We start from the raw sequence: 20,304 nt of genomic DNA, 5'->3' as shown, positions 1-20,304 counted from the left end.
TGGCCTCAGATTTAACCACAGGATAAGAGACTGCCAAGTGAGGGCAGGCCAACTGGTTTCCAAATCAAGACTGTGAAGACAGGGGTTGGAGCAGCTGGAATGGATAGGGGAGAAGGGGGGAAGCATATGAGAAAAGGCTGGACCCACTGTGGACTCAAAAAAGCTGCAGTAAAGGTTACTGCATTGCCTAATATTGCCAGATGCAGTATTTAGGGGAGATTTTCTTCAGAGAACAGTTTCGAGATTGGCTTTCATTTCCAACAAAAACTAGCATCTTCTACTATTTTTAAGATTTTCTGAAATGCAAGTCTCTAGGTGAAGATTCAAACTGTGGTCTGATTACATAACATCTAACCTCATGTAAAACCAACTAATTGTTCTCATTTCTTCATTCAGGCAACTGAGTATAATCTGTGACCAGTTAGATTTACACAGAATGCACATCAGACATAAAAGAATTGCCACATTTTATGTATTTATTATAGATGCTATCACTCTAGTATTTCCCTCTTGCTTAGTAATTAAAAAGGAGAGGAGATAGCAATTTATGCCAACAATATTTTACATACTTAGTGTGGTACTGTAAGAAACTGCCTCCATAGTTTTCTAAACATTTGCAACCACTCTGTTGCAATACAGAACGCTGGCTGGGTGCAGTGGCTCATGCCTGTAATCCCAGCACTTTCGGAGGCCGAGGCAGGCCTATCACTTGGGGTCAGGAATTCAAGAAACCAGCCTGGCTAACTTGGTAAAACCTCATCTTTACTAAAAATACAAGAATTAGCCAGGCCTGGTGGCACATGCCTGTAATCCCAGCTACTCGGGAGGCTGAGGCAGGAGAATCACTTGAATCTGGGAGGCAGAGATTGAAGTGAGCTGAGACTGCACCACTGCACTCCAGCCTGGGTGGCAGAACAAGACTCCATCTCAAAAAAAAAAAAAAAAAAAAAACAGAAAGAAATACAGAAGCCTGCTACTGACAGCCAGGCCTTTTCTGCAAAAGGGCAAGATTCCTAAGGGACTCTCCTGCTCTCAGGTGGTAACATGCCTTTGAAATGGTCATTAACTCACAGTGTGAGCCTATTATTTCACAGAGCAAGTTGGCAATTGGGGAACAACTGTACCATCCCCCATGATGATACACTGTTTATTATTATCAAGCGGTGCTGCTCAGGAAGTAGTTCCTTGACCACACTATGTGCAGGGAACACTAATGCCCCAGTTGACTGGAGATTTTATTCATTTATTACACTGTGAGCTTGTACTTCTAAATGTATTCATAACAGCATGAAATGACTAATCAGTATATATTCATTAAAGAAACCACTTTCCAACTCATTCTTGGTTTGGGAATTTTACTTCGAGGCTTCTCCTGTAAACCTGGGAAAGGCTCTTAGGTCACTGGTGAGAGGACTTTCCTAACTGACTACAGCTAACTCTCCAAGCTAACTGTGAGTTAGAGAGCTTTAAATAGCCTTCACCCCAGAAAAAAAAATGTTTCTTACCTTCCAATTTCACAATTACTCCAGCAAGACAAACCATAGGCACTCAACTCTTGATAAGAATCTAGCTCAAAGAGCAGGAAAGGAAAGTAACTGCAAACACACGTGGCCCTCACAAAGGAGGAGTCAGAAAGTATAAGGAACAGATACACATATTTAGCTTGAAGTGACAGTCCTTTCAAATGCTATCTGAAAAAAACCCACAGTGAAAACTCCTGACCAAAGCAACTTAAAACTGACATATACCAGGATAGCACACAATCTTTGTTTTTAAGAACAGTAACAAGCAGAAAGCTGACATGCCCAACAACCTTGAAATCATCAGGTAGCTCAATCAGTCACATAAATAACTGTGCAGCACTACTCCACTTGGGGATTTCTCTTACTCTATATCCCTGATACAATGTAATTAAGTCTACCAGTACTCAACAGGTCTGGGAACTGCTAGACTCAGCAGAATACAAGGACTCACCTCACAGAAGAGGGTAAGCTTGTCATCAGGGAGAAGCCCGTTGGCCTCATCCAAAAGAAAATCTCTACGGATGAATTTCTTGAATCCCCAGTCTTTGCCTTGCACAAACCTATATGCCCGTTGACTCTCTGGGGTGAAAAAAAAAAGTCACATTTAAGGTTACGAAAAAAGCAGATCAAATCCACAACTTGTCAGTGTATGAAACTGCTGGATATGAAAGTTAAGAGCTGAACAAAGAGGACAACATTTACCCATAGCTTTGGTTTCTTCTCCCTTGGCATTCAGGATGGAGAATTTGAATTTTGCCCGAACTTCACTCTTTGGACAGCTGACCAGTAACAGGTAAAGTGACAGGTAATCTTTGCTTTCTTCGTCTAGCCCTTTGGGGTTTACTCGCAAACACCTGTCCAAAACAGGTAGAAAAAAGAAATGTCAAAAGCATCCATGTTGATAGAAATGGAACATCAGACTCAAGAGGGAGACATTTAAAGAACAAATCCAGGCCCCATAGAAGAATATAATCCAGTAGAATGATACTTGGGAACCACTTTTCTCTTCTTTTTTAATTTTTTTTTGACAGGGTCATACTCTTTCATCTAGGCTAGAGTGCAGTGGTGTCATCATGGCTTACTGCAACCTCAATCTCCCTGGGCTCAGATGATCCTCCCACCTCAGCCTCCCGAGTAGCTGGGACTACAAGTGTGCACCACCATGCCCAGCTAATTTTTGTAGAGATGGGGTTTTACCATATTGCCCAGGCTGGTCTTGAACGCCTCAAGCGATCTAACTGCCTTAGCTTCCCAGAGTGCTGGGATTACAGGAATAAGCAACCATACCTGGACGTGAACCATTTTTCTAAAGCAATCTGAGTCACCTTTTAAAAAGCAAACAACAGGCTGGGGTGCGGTGGCTCACGCCTGTAATCCCAGCACTTTGGGAGGCTGAGGTAGGCAGATCACTTGAGATAAGGAATTCGAGAACAGTTGGCTTACATGGTAAAACCTTGTCTCTACTAAAAATATCAGGCATGGTGGTGGGCGCCTGTAATCCCTGCTTCTCCAGAGGCTGAGGAAGGAGAATCACTTTAACCCAGGAGGCAGAGATTGCAGTGAGCCGAGATCACACCACTGCATTCCAGCCTGGGGGACAGAGTGAGACTGTGTCTCCAGAAAAAAAATGGGCTGAGCACAGCGGCTGACCTCAGGTGATTGAACTCCTGACCTGACCAGGCTGATACTGAACTCCTGACCTCAGGTGATCCACTGGCCTTGGACTCCCAGCATTTTGAGAAGCCAAGGTGGGTGGATCACCTGAGGTCAGGAGTTCAATATCAGCCTGGCCAACATGGTGAAACCCAGTCTCTATTAAAAATACAAAAATTAGCCAGGTGTGGTGACGGGTGCCTGTAGTCTCAGCTACTCAGAAGGCTGAGGCAGGAGAATCGCTTACTCCCAGGAAGCAGAGGCTGCAATGCGCTGAGATCGCGCCACTGCATTCTAGCCTGGGCAACAAGAACGAAGCTCTGTCTCAAAAAAAAAAAAAAAAAAAAAAAAAAAGATAATGGTAACATACATAATCTTTTATAGATATTTTACCAATCTGGCAATAATATTCTAAGACTAAAATAAAGGAGGTAATATGAAGGAAGCACAGAGACAGTAAATTCCTATTATACAACACAGAATGCCAGGCCAGACTTCTAATAGTTAGAGATGCCAATCTGTCACAAAGAGATCAAAACAAAATTCAGACAGAATAGGTTGAACTAAGTCGTGAATATCATTAGTCAAATGCATGTGTTCCAGACACTGCTTCTACCACATGCAATACATAGGCCATAAGTATCCTTAGGCCTTGTCAGTATTACTGCACCTCTCTCAAATAGGTGGCCCAATCCAGTGTCTCTCTAGGGACTGCATATGCCACATAAATTACTATACACCTTGCTAATAATGAGGATTTAAATGCAACATCTAAGAATAAACCTCTCTCTCAACACTTAGTAGTACAATGCACAATATATAGCCAACAAATACTAAATGAATGAAAAAACAACTTTTGGTGGGTTATCAGAGGTCAAAACTGGTGGTTCAGGGACATGTGTTTTGGTCTTTGCAGTGGGTATATGGCTTTATCCTTAACTGCCTGCTCCTCGGGCAAGATGACGCATAGTTTGAATGAGGCTGATCCCCACTCCTGGATCATATTTCCCCTGCTCCAGGGATTAGTTCAGGGAATGCAGACATAAAACGATAAGTACATGTATGGCATATCCCTGGCCACACAGTTAGTTCAGAGAAAGCTCAAAGACTTTTGCTGGCATGTAGTGGATTACGTCCATTGCTACTGCCAGTCATCCTTCAAGCACAGGGGAAGCCAGACCTGAGATGTCCAAGAGCGTGGAGAGCAGGGCCAGGAGAGAGATGGGGTTCTTACTCTAACCACTGGCTTGCTGGATCAAGCTACCTTCAAACCTATCCTATGCCCTGTTAATACAGTTACATAAGCAAATAAATCCCCTTTCTTATTTAAAAGCAGGCAATTTAATACAAGTAAAGAGATTGTATGTTAAAATCTAGACTTCTTGCTTTTCTTGAAAAATCAGAAAATCTGGCAAGGGTCAGCCCTTACTCATACATAGCTATAGTTAGCTGGAGCTGAGTAGCCAGCACCTCTTTTAAAAGAACACTTACTAGTTTGCCAAGCAGTCACCAGTCATTCCATTTATGGAGATCATTTATAACACCGGCATTCTTTACTTGTTTGCATTACTCTATAGCTTGAATTTGCTGATCTCAGATATACTCATTGAATTAATTCAACAAATATTTATTAAGTACCTATTATGTGCCAGGCATTGTGCTAGGCACTGGAAATACAGTAAGAACAAAACAAAGTCCCTGCCTTCATGGAACTTACATTCCCATCAGTGTCCCATAAAGCCAAACAAAAGACAGCTTTAGAAAAATTTTTACAGCTAGATGTATTCTTCCTCACCATTTCAGTTTATCATTAGCTCCTGATGAAAAGGTAGAACTTTTAATGACTTCACCCATTTCCTCACGGCAAAAACTAAAGTTATTGATGGTCCACATGTAGGAGAATTTCACTACCTTGATCTGTTGATAGAAAAACAGGAAGCAATTAAATAGGAAGTGGACAACCTGAAAAAGCAGGCTGAACAGTAGATCATCATTTCCCCTCCCTCCCTCTGCATGATCCTGATAGAAAGACAGCAGTTTTCAGCTTTTTCTCACCTTAGGTTTCCTCATCCACATTTTAAGAAATCTCACACTGACCAATAGCTTTTGTAACTTTTTTCAGCTGCTGAGAAACACTGGATGGAAAGTGAGAGAAATATGGACAGGAAAAAAAAGGCCACCACCACCACCATGAACAGAGCTGGGAAAGCATACGATAAAACTGTACTTAAAATGGGTCTCTGTAATTAAAATGCTGATGTCACTGCCTGGAGTTGTCCATCTCAAATTTATTTCCCCAACAAAGGAAACTTAGAACACACTTTCATCAAGGGCAATGTAAGTGCATCTAGTTTCAAAGATTCTCCCTTTCAATCTCCACTGAAAAACACTAGCCTAGGGAATTCAGATTCCACATGGAAAACTAAGGAACCTAATGTTAACAAGTACCTTATCTAGCTGTTCTTTGGCAGTTGCATTCCAGAGAAAGCAGGAAGCCAATGTGGAAAAGCAATCCTACTCCTTTTGTCCACCAAACCCTCCCCAAATGCAAGATTCACAGGGTGAAAACTTGAACTTACCTGTGTGTAGCACCAACTCTCTGCTACAGGGCCACTCGACATTTCTGCCGGAGGTGGAGGACTTGGAACCCTTGACATCGCCAGTTTGAAGGTTAAACGAGATTTCCAACGTCAGGGGGCAAAGATTTCTGTTCTCTCTTCACCCTGGTCAGATCCAAGAAGCAAGAATTTTATTAGATTATTGAGATACTATCCCAACTATTGTTTGACCTGCTAGATACTGGACATTTTGTCTCAATATTGTTTGAGTGGCTCTTTACCATTGAGGCCCCAAATTTAAATGTTAACATCAGAGAAGACTACCTAATGTAATCACCTAGTCACAACTGTATCACTCTATACCTCTGCACAATATTGCGAATGAATTTACTCAAAGGGTATTTAAAGTATATCTATGAAAAGGCTGCCTGAAGAGAAGACAGACTCTTTTAAAGCAAAATGACCTTGTTACCCTCTCTAAGTTTGCTTCATCTTCTCCTAAGCTTCACTGAAACTTAAGGAGTCTTCTATTCGTCAACCCTTTGCTAGCTGCTCTCTTAAGGCAACGTTTTTACCTTTCTTAGATGTATTCCTTTCTCTGCAGCATTCGTGATCTCTCCCTGCTTACATTCCTGTCACCACTCATGTTTCAGATTCTTCTCCTTACTCTGCCTTGCGATCATTCCTCATCCTCTTTTACCAGATTACCTTCATCTACTGTTGCTCCCCATGGTTTAATCCTCAATCATTTTCTCAATCTACATTCTCTTATGGCAATTTTTTGTTTGTTTTTCATCAGTCAGACATATCTCTATTGCAATTTCATCCATCCCAACCATGTCAAATTTCTGCCTTTATACAAATGTTTTCCAAATCTCTACAACTATCACTTCTCTCAAAAGCCTCAGACGATTCTCAAATAACTGCTATATATCTCAATGGGGTATCTCAGTAGCAAATCAAATCCAACTCAAAATTCTTCCCTCCAAAGCCTTTCTAAATACCAAAGCCATTTGAAAAGCTGGTGAACTTGAGGATGAGGGAGTGGGAACAGGCAGATGTAGGTCAAAGGGAACAAAGTTGCAGAGGGGTAGGATGACTCCAACTAGAGATCTAATGTACAATATGAGGGCTATAGTTAATAATATTGTATTACAGATTTTAGCTGCTTTTACTACCTATGCATGCACACACACACACACATGCACGGTAACTGTCAGATAATGGATATGTTAATTGGTTTGACTACAGTAATCATTTCACTATGCATACGCAAATCAAAATATTATGTTGCATACCTCAAATATATACAATTTTTACTTTTTGAGGCAGGGTCTCACTTTGTAACCCAGGCTGGAGTACAGTGGCGTAATCTTGGCTCACTATGACCTCTGCCTCCCAGGCTCAAGCAGTCCTCCCATCTCAGCCTCATGAGTAGCTGGGACTACAGGTGTGTACCACCATACCATCTTGCTAATTTTTTTTTTTTTTTCCTTTTTAGTTTGTTTTTTCTTGCTAATTTTTAGTATTTTTTTTTGTGAAGACGGGTTTTGCCACGTTGCCCAGGCTGGTCTCGAACTCCTGGACTCAAGCAGTCTGCCCACCTTGGCCTCCCAAAGTGCTACGATTATAGGGATGAGCCACCACACCTGGCCACAATTTTTTAAATTTGGTTACAATTTTGGCTGGGCGCAGTGGCTCACGCCTGGTAATCCCAGCACTTTGGGAGGCCGAGGTGGTTGGATCACGAGGTCAAGAGATCGAGACCATCCTGGCCAACACAGTGAAACCCCATCTCTACTAAAAATACAAAAGAGTTAGCCAGGCACGATGTCACGTGCCTGTGGTCCCAGCTACTCGGGAAGCTGAGGCAGAAGAATCGTTTGAACCCATGAGGCGGAGGTTGCAGTGAGCCAAGATGTACCACTGTACTCCAGCCTGGTGACAGAGCAAGACTCTGTCTCAAAAAAAATAAAAAAATAAAAAAAATTTGGTTACAATTTTTAAGTACCATAAACAAAGCCAAAAGACAAACCTAAAAAAAGCTTGTAACAAGGGACTTAATATGTAAAAATTGATTCCATAAAAAGAATTCTATAAAATCAACTGGCTGTGTCTAGTAAAGTTGAAAATACATGTACCCTAAAACTTAGTAATTCCACTTTTAACTATACAAGTGCTAGAGCTGTGATTCTGAAGTGTAGAGTGCACCAGAATCTCCTTTTAAACAGATTGCTGGCCCCACCCCCAGAGTTTCTGATTCAGAGATTTGGTATGGGCCCAAGTTTGCATTTCTAACAAGTTCCCAGATGATCCTGAGGTACTGTTCCTGGAACCACATTTTGAGAACTGCCGCCCTAGAGAAACTCTATATGTGGGCACAAGAAGACAAAGACAAGGGTGTTCAATGTGGCACTGTTTATAACAGTGAAAAACTAGAAACAAACTCAAAATCCTTCAGTAGGGGAATAATTAATTTGTATTATTTCCATATAATGGAAAATTCTACTTCAGGATTTAAAATTAATGAACTAGATCTATAGCAACATGGATATCACAGTGCTAATTTTAAAAAGCAAGTTTAGGAATGACATGTACAGTACATTATTTATGCAAATTTAAGGTTTATATATTATTTACAGATACATGCTGCAGTAAAAGTTAAAAAAAAAAAAAAAAAAAAAAAAGCCTTGATAGCCTATGTAACAGTTTCATACTGAGAGAAGGAGGGAGAAGGAGGAGACTGGGATAATAATATAAGACACTTCAAGTTTATCTCTCGTGATTCTTTTTAAATAAGGACACAAGAAAAACATGATAATATAAATATCTGTTAGGGATGACAAGTACCGGGTATAAAGTACTTTTTGTATTGTTCTGATTTATTTTTTTATATTGGAGCAATAGTGTAAGGATGTATTCCATTATATCACATATCTCTTTTTTATAATATACAATGGAGAACTTTCCTGAACACCTACGTAGTTTGTTTTCAGCTGGCCAAACAATATGAATCTTAAAACTGATCATGTTGCCCTCATTGCTTGGCTACTAGGAAATCCTGAGACAAATTTGTGACTCATCTCTTTTTTTTTTTTGAGACAGTCTTGGTGGAGCAGTGGTACAGTCTCGGCTCACTGCAACCTCCACCTCCCGGGTTCAAGTGATTCTTCCGCCTCAGCCTCCCGAGTAGCTGGGACTACAGGCGCCTGCCAAACACCCGGCTAATTTTTATATTTTTGGTAGAGACGGGGTTTCACCATGTTGGCCAGATGGTCTCGATCTTTTGACCTCGGGATCCGCCCGCCTCAGCCTCCCAAACTGCTGGAATTATAGGCGTGAGCCACTGCAACCAGCCTGTGACTCATCTCTTAAAACCGTAAGCCCATACAGGATCATATGCTTATTCTGTAATAGTTTTATTTTCTTAATTATTCCCTTTGCTATAATTCTCTCAACTTTTAATCTTTAATATGTTAAGTATTTTTGGAATCTGCCTCAAATCATTCATAAAAAGAGGTATAATAAGCAACAACATGGTTCCCAAGTTTTCTCAGCTACAGTACAAAAAAAAATGAGTAACAACAGGCTGGGAATGGTGGCTCATGCCTGTAATCCCAGCACTTTGGGAGGCTGAGGCAGGCAGATCGCCTAAGGTTGGGAATTCAAGACCAGTCTGGCCAATGTGGCGAAAACCCATCTCTACTAAAAATACAAAAATTAGTTGGGCGTAGTGGCGTGCTCCTGTAATCCTAGCTATTCAGGAGGCTGAGGCAGAGAATCGCTTGAACCCAGGAGGTGGAGGTGGGGGTTGCAGTGAGCCAAGATTGTGCCACTGCACTCCAGCCTGGGCAACAGAGAAAAAAAAAAAATAACAACAAATCATGCAATAGTAACTCAACTCACAAATATTAACTGACTACTCAAATAATAAACAAGGAGATTCATAAACTACAGTTGCACCTTCACAGAGTAATACTAATAAATGGAATGAGATGGTATTCCCATGGTCATAAACACTATCTTACAGGAATTTACAATTAAAGCATCTATGAAATCACAGAGGAAGCTAACAGTCATATACATGGTGTGCTGTCTCGCTTAAGCTAATAAACTAAGCACTGCAGTGGCATTTGGGCCTCCCTGGCTTGTGCAATTCATAATTCCATGATAACATGAACAAAAGAGGCCAAATGCTAATGTGGTCACCTCCAAGGTAGGCTTGCATTTGATGGAAAACACATACTCAAAGAACTGTTTATTTTTCCATTAACAAGTAAGTATAAATTAGCCAGTTTTATAAGTCCTAATTATCGTTAATGGCCAGAATGAAATTTCAAAATTCCTACTTTGGGACAGAGTGGCAATGAAGGTTTGATTTTATGCGTTAGTTAAGAACAAAAAATTTGGCTCTGGAGAGGTGGATTATAGGCACAGCTCTACAATGAGTAATCATAAAATACGAATTTGAACTTATTTTGAAGTTAAAAAAACTTCAAACTTACCTAACAATGAACAATTCATGAATTCTCTAATCACGGGAAAAGGCCAAATTTTAAAAACCAGTTTATTTTAATACCTTAATTGTTGCTACTGATCCTTGGTTCATTATTATAACCAGAGAAAAGAAAATACTGCTTTGATCTTGACCATTTTTTCCCACCTATTTTGCTTTTGACTTATTTTGTAGCCACATCTTTTCCTTTCTTCTAATTTTTAAAAATCCCTAACCCCACAGCCAGTAGAACTGGAGAATCAGTCTCAGACTCTGAGGAGCTCTAACCACACAACCTGCTGGGAAGAAAATTGACTAGGACAGCACAAGTCTAATTAATTTCACTCATAGCAGGAACCATGGGCAAAGGGTCCATCAGCAAAGTAGCCTGGTGCTACATGAACTCTCTAGCACTTCATGCCAATTGCTGCAGACGACCAGCAGAAAAATATTTTAGAAAACAGGAAATCTACCTGAGGGTTAGCATTTGAGAACCTCCACAGTCGACAACTAAAGCCAAAATATATTGCTCCTGCCTTCAAACAAGTTAAGACAAGTCTGTCTGCATTCCCTATTAAGAAATTTATTTTCCAAAGCTTACCAAACTTTCTAGTACACTGAAACTCTGAGGCTGAACATATCTATTATATGCCACCATTTATTTTCCTGTTTACTCTATTCAATTCTGACCTGTAAGGATAGACTTCTTTGAGTTACATCAAAAAATACACTTTAAAATATCTCTGTCAACTGTAATACTGCTTAATTTCCAATGAAGGTATTATCAACTAATAACTAATAGTAGTCTCTAACAGATTGCCTCCTAGTGGGTATGGTAAGACGATGAAGTCATTAACTAGTTTTGATGTGACTTAAGTCAACAATACAATTTCTAACTAGAACATTAAACTTTGGAGGACAGACAGAAGGACAAACAAAAATGCATTACAGGTTGAGTATCCCTGATCCGAAAAGTTTCAAAATCCAAAAGTTTCTGAGCACTGACATGACATACTCATTGGAACACTTCGGATTTCAGATTAGGGATGCTGAACTGGTAAGTACATAACGAAACTATTCCAAAAATCTGGAAAAATCTGAAATCCAAAACACTCTGATCCCAAGCATTTCAGATAAGGGGATACTCAACCTGTAATGCTGTCGTGATGCACAGATAATGCTTTCACAACTGAACCTATAGTGCATTTCTTTTCTGCCTTCTTTTTTACTCAGGAACACTTCTGCTGACTCCTGTAGACTTTAAGGTCCTTAAATAGAACCTGTAACTTATTCTAACTATCCCTTGCCACCTAGCACATCCTGCCTGGAACTCAATGGAATCAAGAAAATACTCTGTTGAAGGTCAGGCGTGGTGGCTCACGCTTGTAATCCCAGCACTTTGGGAGGCCAAGGCAGGCATATCACGAAGTCATGAGTTCGAGACCACCATAGTGAAACCCCTCCTCTACTGAAAATGCAAAAATTAGCCACGTGTGGTTGTGTGCGCCTATAATTTCAGCTACTCAGGGGGCTGAGGCAGGAGAATCACTTGAACCTGGAAGGCAGAGCTTGCGGTGAGCCGAGATCCCACCACTGCACTCCAGCCTGGGCGACAGAACGAGACTCTGTCTCAAAAAAAAAAAAAAAAAAACTCTGATGACTGAAACACTCATCCAGCTACATTCAAGTTCATTAAGTTTTCTGTTTTTTTCACATACCTCTAAAACAGCCCTTTGAACAATGTTGAGTATGTAAGATTTATAATATAATGAGAATAACTAATTTCAAAAAAACTATATTACAAAGCCAAAAACTCCCAGCCTGGTACCTCTAATCCTGGCCCTGATAAAAGTGAGTTTTTTCATCCAGTATCAAGTATATATTTATTACACAAGAGGAGAAAGATTTTTTAAAATTTTCTTCATTTGAAAACACAAATCAGTAACTAATCTGAACTAAACTCTTACATAATCAGAATTCTTTCAAGACAGAAGACAAATTCCCTGTACAATAAAGGAAATGTCTCAATAGTTTACTTTGCAGTATTTACAGAGCTAGGCTGGAACACCCTCTGAAAAGTGTTACATAGACAACTTGTGCAGTCACTTTTCAAATCTTTCACCTATTTCCCATGGGCATTTCTCCATCGTCAGTCTAATCTACTTATCCACAGAATTTAAAAACATAAAATTAATCAGTTAAGACAGAGGCATGAATCTGATACATGGTATCTATGAACCAGCCTTACTTATATCCATCAGTTTTAAGATGATATAAGATTGTGAAGGCATTAGACTGAACCATGAAAACTGTTACCTTATCTAACAAAAATAGTTGAATATCAGCAATTTCATATGGTTGAACATAAGACACAGCATGTACAAACTAGATGGCTAGGAACATAGCTTCTTGCCAGAGAATGATAGGGACTTTTTAAAAGCCTAACTCTCTCTGTTTTCTTCTAGTTTAAAGCTTTGTACAGTTTCCAAATAAAGAAAAGCCCCAGTGTCACAACTATTTTAAACCTGAGCTGTTTGCATTTTCCAAAACAGAAGATGCCAAAAAGATGAATGACAATTGAAAAAAAAAAAACCTGTATGACTTTGGTATACTCATTTTTGAGAAACTAATGTGACCTAAAAGGAGCTTTTTGTTTCTTCTGTTACAGTGTGCTCAATCACATACAGCCCAGGAGGTAATCATTTCTTTCTCATTACCCCAAGGGTAGTTATTACAGGACATACTGACTTCTACTGTTGCAAGGTTTAAATGACTTTTGAATATCTGTCATGAGTAAACTTTCTGCAGTTCAATCTAGTTTAACAAAATACTAAATGTACTTAAAAAATATTTAGAGACACTGCTTAAAATGAAACTCAGGGTGGCTGGGTGTGGTGGCTCACACCTGTAATCCCAGCACTTTGGGAGGATGCGGCGGGTGGATCACAAGGTTAGGAGTTCAAGACCAGCCTGACCAATATGGTGAAACCCTGTCTCTACTAAAAATACAAAAATTAGCCAGGCATGGTGGTGAGTAACTGTAATCCCAGCTACCTAGGAAGCTGAGGCAGGAGAATTGCTTATACTTGGGAGGCAGAGGTTGCAGTGAGTCAAGATTGTGCCACTGCAGTCCAGCCTGGGAAACAGAGTGAAACCCTGTCTCTAAATAAATAAATAAATAAATAAATAAATAAATAAACTAACTCAGGGCTTCAGACTCACCTCAATCAGCAAAGGAAAGACTGAGGTTCCCTTACGTCTTTTATCTGGTTCATGCTTTGTAAAACTTTATAAATTAAAGATGACTGTCTGTTTTCTTTTAAAATTAAAAAAAAAAAAAATTGTAGATACAGGGTCTTGCTTTGTTGCCTAAACTGGTCTTAAAACTCTTGGCCTCAGAAAATTCTCCTGCCTTGGAATTATAAGCATGAGCCACTATGCCCAGCGTGTTTTCATTTTTTAAATTCTCAAACACTTCATCTATGGGGGAATTTACCAATATTAAATGAATCTAGAGATCAAGAAGAAAAAAAAGTCAACAGCTTACAGAAAAATGGGCAAAGAACAACCAACAGTGAACAGAAATGGAAATACCAATGGTTCTTCAACATATGAAAAGATGCTCAACTCTCATTCAAGATAAAAATGCAAATTAAATCACACATTGATTCACCCACTGAATTGGCAAAGATCAAAATGTTTGATAACACTTACCCAGGGTAAAGAAAACATTTCTGGTTGGAATATAAATTGTTACAATCTCTGTGAAGGGCAATGTCTATCAAAGAAAAAAATGCATATCCCCTTTGATCCAGCAATTTCACTTCTAGAAATGTATCCCTTCCGATATATTTTAAATGACAAATATAAAAGGTTTTTCACTGTGGCACTATTTATAAACACACAAAAATGGAAATAACCTAAAAGTTCATCAACAGTGGATTAAATAAACTATGATACAGATAATGCAATAATATGCATCTGTTGAAAAAAAAAGAAAGTTCTATTTTTTAATATAAAATATATATTATTTAAACATATAGAATATCTCCGAAAAGACTGGAAGGAAACTGGGTACACCTGAGTGGGAAGAAGTCCCACTGTATTACTCTTTCTGAATTTTGAACCATGTAAATATATTACCTATTCAAATAGCAAATTAAAACATTTAAAAAGGAAATTAGCAGCCTTTACAACTAATTTTTCCAAGTTGTGAGGAGGCTTATACATCAGACTCACATGAGATACAAGAAAGAAATTATTCACTGGCTTCCATTGCTATCTGAATAAAATCAACCTTTCGTCACAATCACCATGGCCTCAGCATACCTCCCTGACCTTCTCTAATACTCTTCTCAAGCCTGATGTTTTTAGTCACTCAGGCCTTTAACTCTAATCCACAAACACATTGGGCTCTTTCCTCAGCCTAGTAAGCTCTTTCTTCCCTCAGGTTTTTTTTACCGCTGGGTCCTCCTTGTCAGTTAGGTCTCCTATCAAATGAAGTCATCTTCACAGAGGTCTTTCCTGACCACCCAATCTGAAGCCACTCCAACTTCTAGCCTGTTCCTCTCATCACATTACCCTATTTTATTTTCTTCCTTATTACCACTACCTGAAATTATCTTGTTTTTATTTTCTTAGTTGTCTATTATGTTCCCTACTAGAAGTTAAACTCAACAAGAACAGCATTCCCCTGTGCCTAGAATGGCATCATAACAGGCACTCGGTAAATATTTGTTCAGGGAAATTTTGGTTGAAAAACTAGACTCCTGGCTGGGTGTGGTGGCTCATGCCTGTAATACCAGCACTTTGGGAGGCTGAGGCAGGTGGATCACGAGGTCGAGAGATGGAGACTATCCTGGTCAACATGGTGAAACCCTGTCTCTACTAAAAATACAAAAATTATCTGGGCACGGTGGTGCATGCCTGTAGTAACAGCTACTTGGGAGGCGGAGGCCGGAGAATCACTTGAACCCAGAAGGCGGAGGTTGGGATGAGCCGAGATCGCGCCATTGCACTCCAGCCTGGGTAACAACAGCAAAACTCCATCTCAAAAAAAAAAGGAAAAACTAGACGACTTCTCTTTTGGGATCATTTTCCCTTAATGAGTTCTAGTTAACAAGTTAAAGTTTAGGAGCTGTTGAATGAATGTAGCTATAGGAATCCAGATATACTGTTAAAACAATAAAACACAGCCAGTCACAGTGGCTCACACCTGTAATCCCAGCACTTTGGGAGGCCGAGGTGGGCAGATCACCTGAGGTCAGGAGGTCGAGACCAGCCTGGCCAACATGGAGAAACCCCGTCTCTAGTAAAAAAAAAAAAAAAAAAAAAAAAAAAAATTAGCTAGGCGTGGTGGCAGATGCCTGTAATCCATGCTACTCAGGAGACTGAGACAGGAGAATTGCTTGAACCCAGGAGGTGGAAGTTGTGAGCCAAGATTGAGCCACTGCACTTCAGCCTGGGCAACAAGAGTGAAACTCTGTCTCAAAAAAATAATAATAATAGTAATAAAACATTTTAAAAGGAAAACTATTAAGTCACTCCAACTTTAACATCTTAGTCAGTCCATTACAAAACTATTTACACCCTTCCCTGATTAAAAAATTTTTTCAGGGCCAAGCACGGTGGCTCAAGCCTGTAATCCCAGCACTTTGGGAGGCCGAGGCGGGTGGATCACGAGGTCAAGAGATCAAGACCATCCTGGTCAGCATGGTGAAACCCCGTCTCTACTAAAGATACAAGAATTAGCTGGGCGTGGTGGCGCATGCCTGTAATCCCAGCTACTCAGGAGGCTGAGGCAGGAGAATTGCCTGAACCCAGGAGGCAGAGGTTGCAGTGAGCCGAGATCGCACCATTGCACTCCAGCCTGGGTAACAAGAGTGAAACTCCGTCTCAAAAAAAAAAAAAAAAAAATTTTTTTTTCAAAGCCAAGAAAACAAAAGAAAAGGGAAATCTGCAAGGCTATGGGGTGAGTTCCCGAATCTACAAGACAACAGTGAGAGAAGTCCATTTCCCAGAATAAGTCGATCCTGGTTATAGACAGTACCATTACAGCAGCTGTCAGGAACCAGGTTAAACTCTAAGTTACTTCAAGTTAAATTCTCTTTTTTTTTTTTTTTTTTTGAGACAGAATTTCGCTCTTGTTGCCCAGGCTAGAATGCAATGGTGCAGTCTTGGCTGACTGCAACCCTTGCCTCCTGGATTCAAGCGATTCTCCTGCCTCAGCCTCCCAAGTAGCTGGGAATACAGGTGGGCACCACCATGCCCGGGTAATTCTTGTATTTTTAGTAGAGACGGGGTTTCACCATGTTGCCCAGACTGGTCTTGAACTCCTGACCTCACTTGACCCACCCACCTTGGCCTCCTAAAGTGCTGAAATTACAGGCGTGAGCCACCACACTTGGCCTCAAGTTAAATTCTATATATTATAATAAAATTCCAATATATTGATTGAGGAAAATCCTTAGCATCTACTTAGATTTGATCTATTATTTTTATATCTGACACTGGGTTTGATTCTGGATGTATGGAGAAAAGATAATTAACATTTATTAAATACAGACCAGTGTAAATATCTAGATATGTAAAAACATGTGTAGGTGTGTAAACTAAATTTTTTCTATACCAGGCTAAGATGTACAACACATTTCTGGCACAGCCAAATATTTCTCTAATTAAGAGCTGAATTGCTTTGTAACTGTTGTATACAAGGAAAACCTAAAGACAAGCATAGTATGTTCAAGTTAGTACCTGCAAGATTTTCCCAGTTTACAGATATTTCTTAGGTAAGTATAGATTCTAAAATGATTTTGAGGATTAGACATGCACTTGTACATAAAAGCCTATTTCTCCTTCTTCTCCTCAATCTAAGTGTATAAGATAATTTTACAGAAATGCCTAGCTAGTAAGGCTCATCTAGACAGATAAAGTCAAGCTGAAGATGAACTAGAAGGTACATGACTCTCAAGTCACTAAACCCAACAGGATAACAACAGAATGCTCTGACTCCCAAGCCTCAGTGTGTGCTGGTAGTTTACAGGCTTACTGCTCTTCTTACAGTTTATAAATAACTACAAACTGTCCTTATCCCCAAGGAGACCTTAGCAGCCAGCTCAAAGGTTCAAATATGGAATAATTCTCACTTTGGATGGAACTTTTCCAGTTAGCAAAAAAAAATCAAAAAAGGAGAAAATGTATTGCCAAGTTAAGTTAGGGCAGGGGGACTATTCCCTCACCTTAGAAACTGTCCACTATGTAAGTTATTGATATAAACATATTAGCATAATTATCTACCCCAAAAATATGTCCAGGGAGAATGCAATGCATCTCTGCTGCAAATGTAGAACTTTGTCCTAGAAAGGGGAAGATGTCACTCAACCACCTTTCAGGACTGCAATTCCTTGGATCTTAAAAAGACTTCTTGAATTTTTGTTTTGCTTTTAATTTAGTTACAAAGGATTCCTGAGCTAAACACATCCACATAACAGCATCAGAGGAAAAAATTCTTGTCTCCTGGAGGATCCAGAAGAATGAAGAATGGCCGCAACAGGCTAGGTGCGGTGGCTCACGCTTGTAATCCCAGCACTTTGGGAGGCCGAGGCGGGCGGATTATGAGGTCAGGAGATTGAGACCGTCCTGGCCATGGTGAAACCCCGTCTCTACTAAAATACGGAAAAAAAAAAAAATTAGCCAGGTGTGGTGGCGCACGCCTCTAGTCCCAGCTACTCAGGAGACTGAGGCAGGGGATTCACTTGAATCTGGGAGACAGAGGTTGCAGTGAGCCCAGATTGCACCATTGCACTCCAGCCTGATGAAAAGAGCAAGACTCCGTCTCAAAAAAGAATGGCCGCAACAAGCACAGATTTCACAAGGTCTGGGTTAATACCATCAGGTGACGTGCTGCTGCTGTTAATTATGGAACCACTGCTAGGAAGAAAAACTCCCCCAGCTGCTAAAAAAAAGCAGCTAGGGTTCCACACTGGGAAATACATGAAATGGAAGGACAGGAATCTGAATCAGGAAACAAACCTGATTATAAAGGAGCTATTTCACTTCAAAGTGGGTCTCAGTTCCAAAAGAGAACATCTTTAGAAATGAAGTCAGAAACACAGAAGCAATCAATCAACAACTTCTCCATTCTCACAAATTAGAATCATGTGTTGATTCCACGGAATGGCTTGGGCACAAATCTCTAGGGCCACAAAGAGTGAACTTGGGAAAGATGAAGATTCACAAATCTCTGGAACCACAAAGAGTGAACCTGGGAAAGATGAAGATTTTAACACCTCCCACATGTTATCAAAGATTCCTCCTCTAGGTTGAGAAGATTTACTTATTCTAAAGAAGAGTTGAAAAAGAATTGGAAAAGGAGGAAGCAAGGAAAAGCCCTATGGTAAGACAATTCCATTTATTATATAGGTTAATATTCTCACAGCTGTTTTGAGATTTTAGCAGTTATAGCCTATCTCCCACTCCCCTCAATTAAGACTATGAAGAACCTTATAAAATCTAAATAGTAGACAGATGAAAGAGCTGGCCCTAACACTATTTAAGCAAGTCCAATCTACAAGGATTTCAAAAACACAAGAGTCACCTCATGAAACAAATAGAGCTTATGTAACCCCAGAGAGTCCCCTGGCCTTTGCAGAAGCCAAATTCAACAGGCAGTTCTCTTTGGCCATCTACTTCAGCCACGCCATTTAAAAATATTTCTTGCTAACATGATTTGGCTATGTAAGGGACCCAAGGAATGAATATCAAAGGAGAAAGTCTAATTAGTCTTCGGGCATACAATTTGGAATAAGTTCATTAACTTGGAGACTGAAAAGGCCCACCTGCTCCAGAGGATTTGGTCTCCTACAAGGACAACTAATTATGTTCAGCATTAACTATTATTATCCAGCAGCACAGAATTCAGTATTCCCATGAGACACTTTTCTTCCTGAAAGACACCTAGACCTCCTTCCAACTATGAAAGAGAAAGCGAGGTATATGTATGTTTTTAATCTTCTTTACGGTCTTAACTAAAAAAACCAGACTACTATTTACATAGACCACATGCCTTACCTGGAAACAATCTGCAGAAAACAAATTCCCTCTTCTTCCAACATTATTAAAAATAAGCAAAATTCTATGTTAATGTTGAACGAAATGGAACAAAGGATGGGCAGGAAGTTCTCAGTTTTAAATGTTCATTCCAAAATTCATGACTCAAGGAAAAAGCAAAACCACATAGGCAGACAAAATAGGGAAAGTTAGACAGAACGTCTGTCTTAACAAAATTTCCTGGCTCCTGATTATCTGTGTCAGAATTTAAAAGATTAAAATGCAGTAACACCTATTTAACCCAACAAGACTCTGACAAAACATACACAAGCTTTGGAGGCAAAAGTCTCACACTACAAAGTAAAAGTTTTAAGATGCTACACAAAATGGTAGTTTTTTTCTTAGTTACCCAGAGAGAAATGAGCTCCCAGGTACAATACACAAAGGCAATTTGTTCAAAATCAAACTGCTTTTATAGAGTAAAATGAAGCCTACACATTTCTTTAAGGTATCCCTTTTCTTTTTCTTTTCTTTTTTTTTTTTTTTTTTTTTTGAGATGAAGCCTCGCTCTGTCGCCCAGGCTGGAGTGCAGTGGCGCGATCTTAGCTCACTGCAACTTTCTGCCTCCCAAGTTCAAGTGGTTCTCCCACCTCAGCCTCCCCAGTAGCTGGGATTACAGCATGTGCCACCATGTCTGGCTAATTTTTGTATTTTTAATAGTGACGGGGTTTCTACTAAAAAATGATCCACCCACCTCAGCCTCCCAAAGTGCCAAGATCACACGCATGAGCCAATGCGCCTGGCCTTTTTTTTTTTTTTTTTTTTTTTTTTCTTTTTTAAAAGACGAGGTCTTGCTCTGTTGCCCAGGCTGGAATGCAGTGGCACAATTATGGCTCACTGCAGCCTACACCTCCTGGTATCATATTATCCTCCACCTCAGTCTCTGGAGTAGTTGGGACTACAGGCATGTGCCACCACACCTGGCTAATTTTTATAATTTTTGTAGAGATGGGTTTTCACCGTGTTG

The 20,304-nt window shown here is 39.9% G+C and overlaps 1 protein-coding gene across 5 annotated transcripts in view; it reads right to left on the bottom strand.

Annotated features, from left to right (window-relative positions):
• SPOP (speckle type BTB/POZ protein) overlaps positions 1 to 20,304 on the bottom strand; it is an 82,645-nt gene that overhangs the window by 16,546 nt on the left and 45,795 nt on the right. For all 5 annotated transcript variants that reach the window (XM_039476026.2, XM_039476025.2, XM_003931254.4 and 2 more), the window contains 4 exons: positions 5,756 to 5,899; positions 4,972 to 5,093; positions 2,226 to 2,377; positions 1,975 to 2,102 (listed from right to left, as the gene is read on the bottom strand). In XM_039476026.2, the coding sequence (XP_039331960.1) occupies positions 1,975 to 2,102; positions 2,226 to 2,377; positions 4,972 to 5,093; positions 5,756 to 5,833 (480 nt within the window). In that variant the 5' untranslated portion in view covers positions 5,834 to 5,899. The remainder of the gene's footprint in view (positions 1 to 1,974; positions 2,103 to 2,225; positions 2,378 to 4,971; positions 5,094 to 5,755; positions 5,900 to 20,304) is intronic.

Source organism: Saimiri boliviensis, chromosome 17 (assembly GCF_048565385.1).
Source record: "Saimiri boliviensis isolate mSaiBol1 chromosome 17, mSaiBol1.pri, whole genome shotgun sequence".
Taxonomy (NCBI): domain Eukaryota; kingdom Metazoa; phylum Chordata; class Mammalia; order Primates; family Cebidae; genus Saimiri; species Saimiri boliviensis.
The sequence above is the reverse complement of the archived record's forward strand: the minus strand, read 5'-3'. Positions and strand labels throughout refer to the sequence as shown.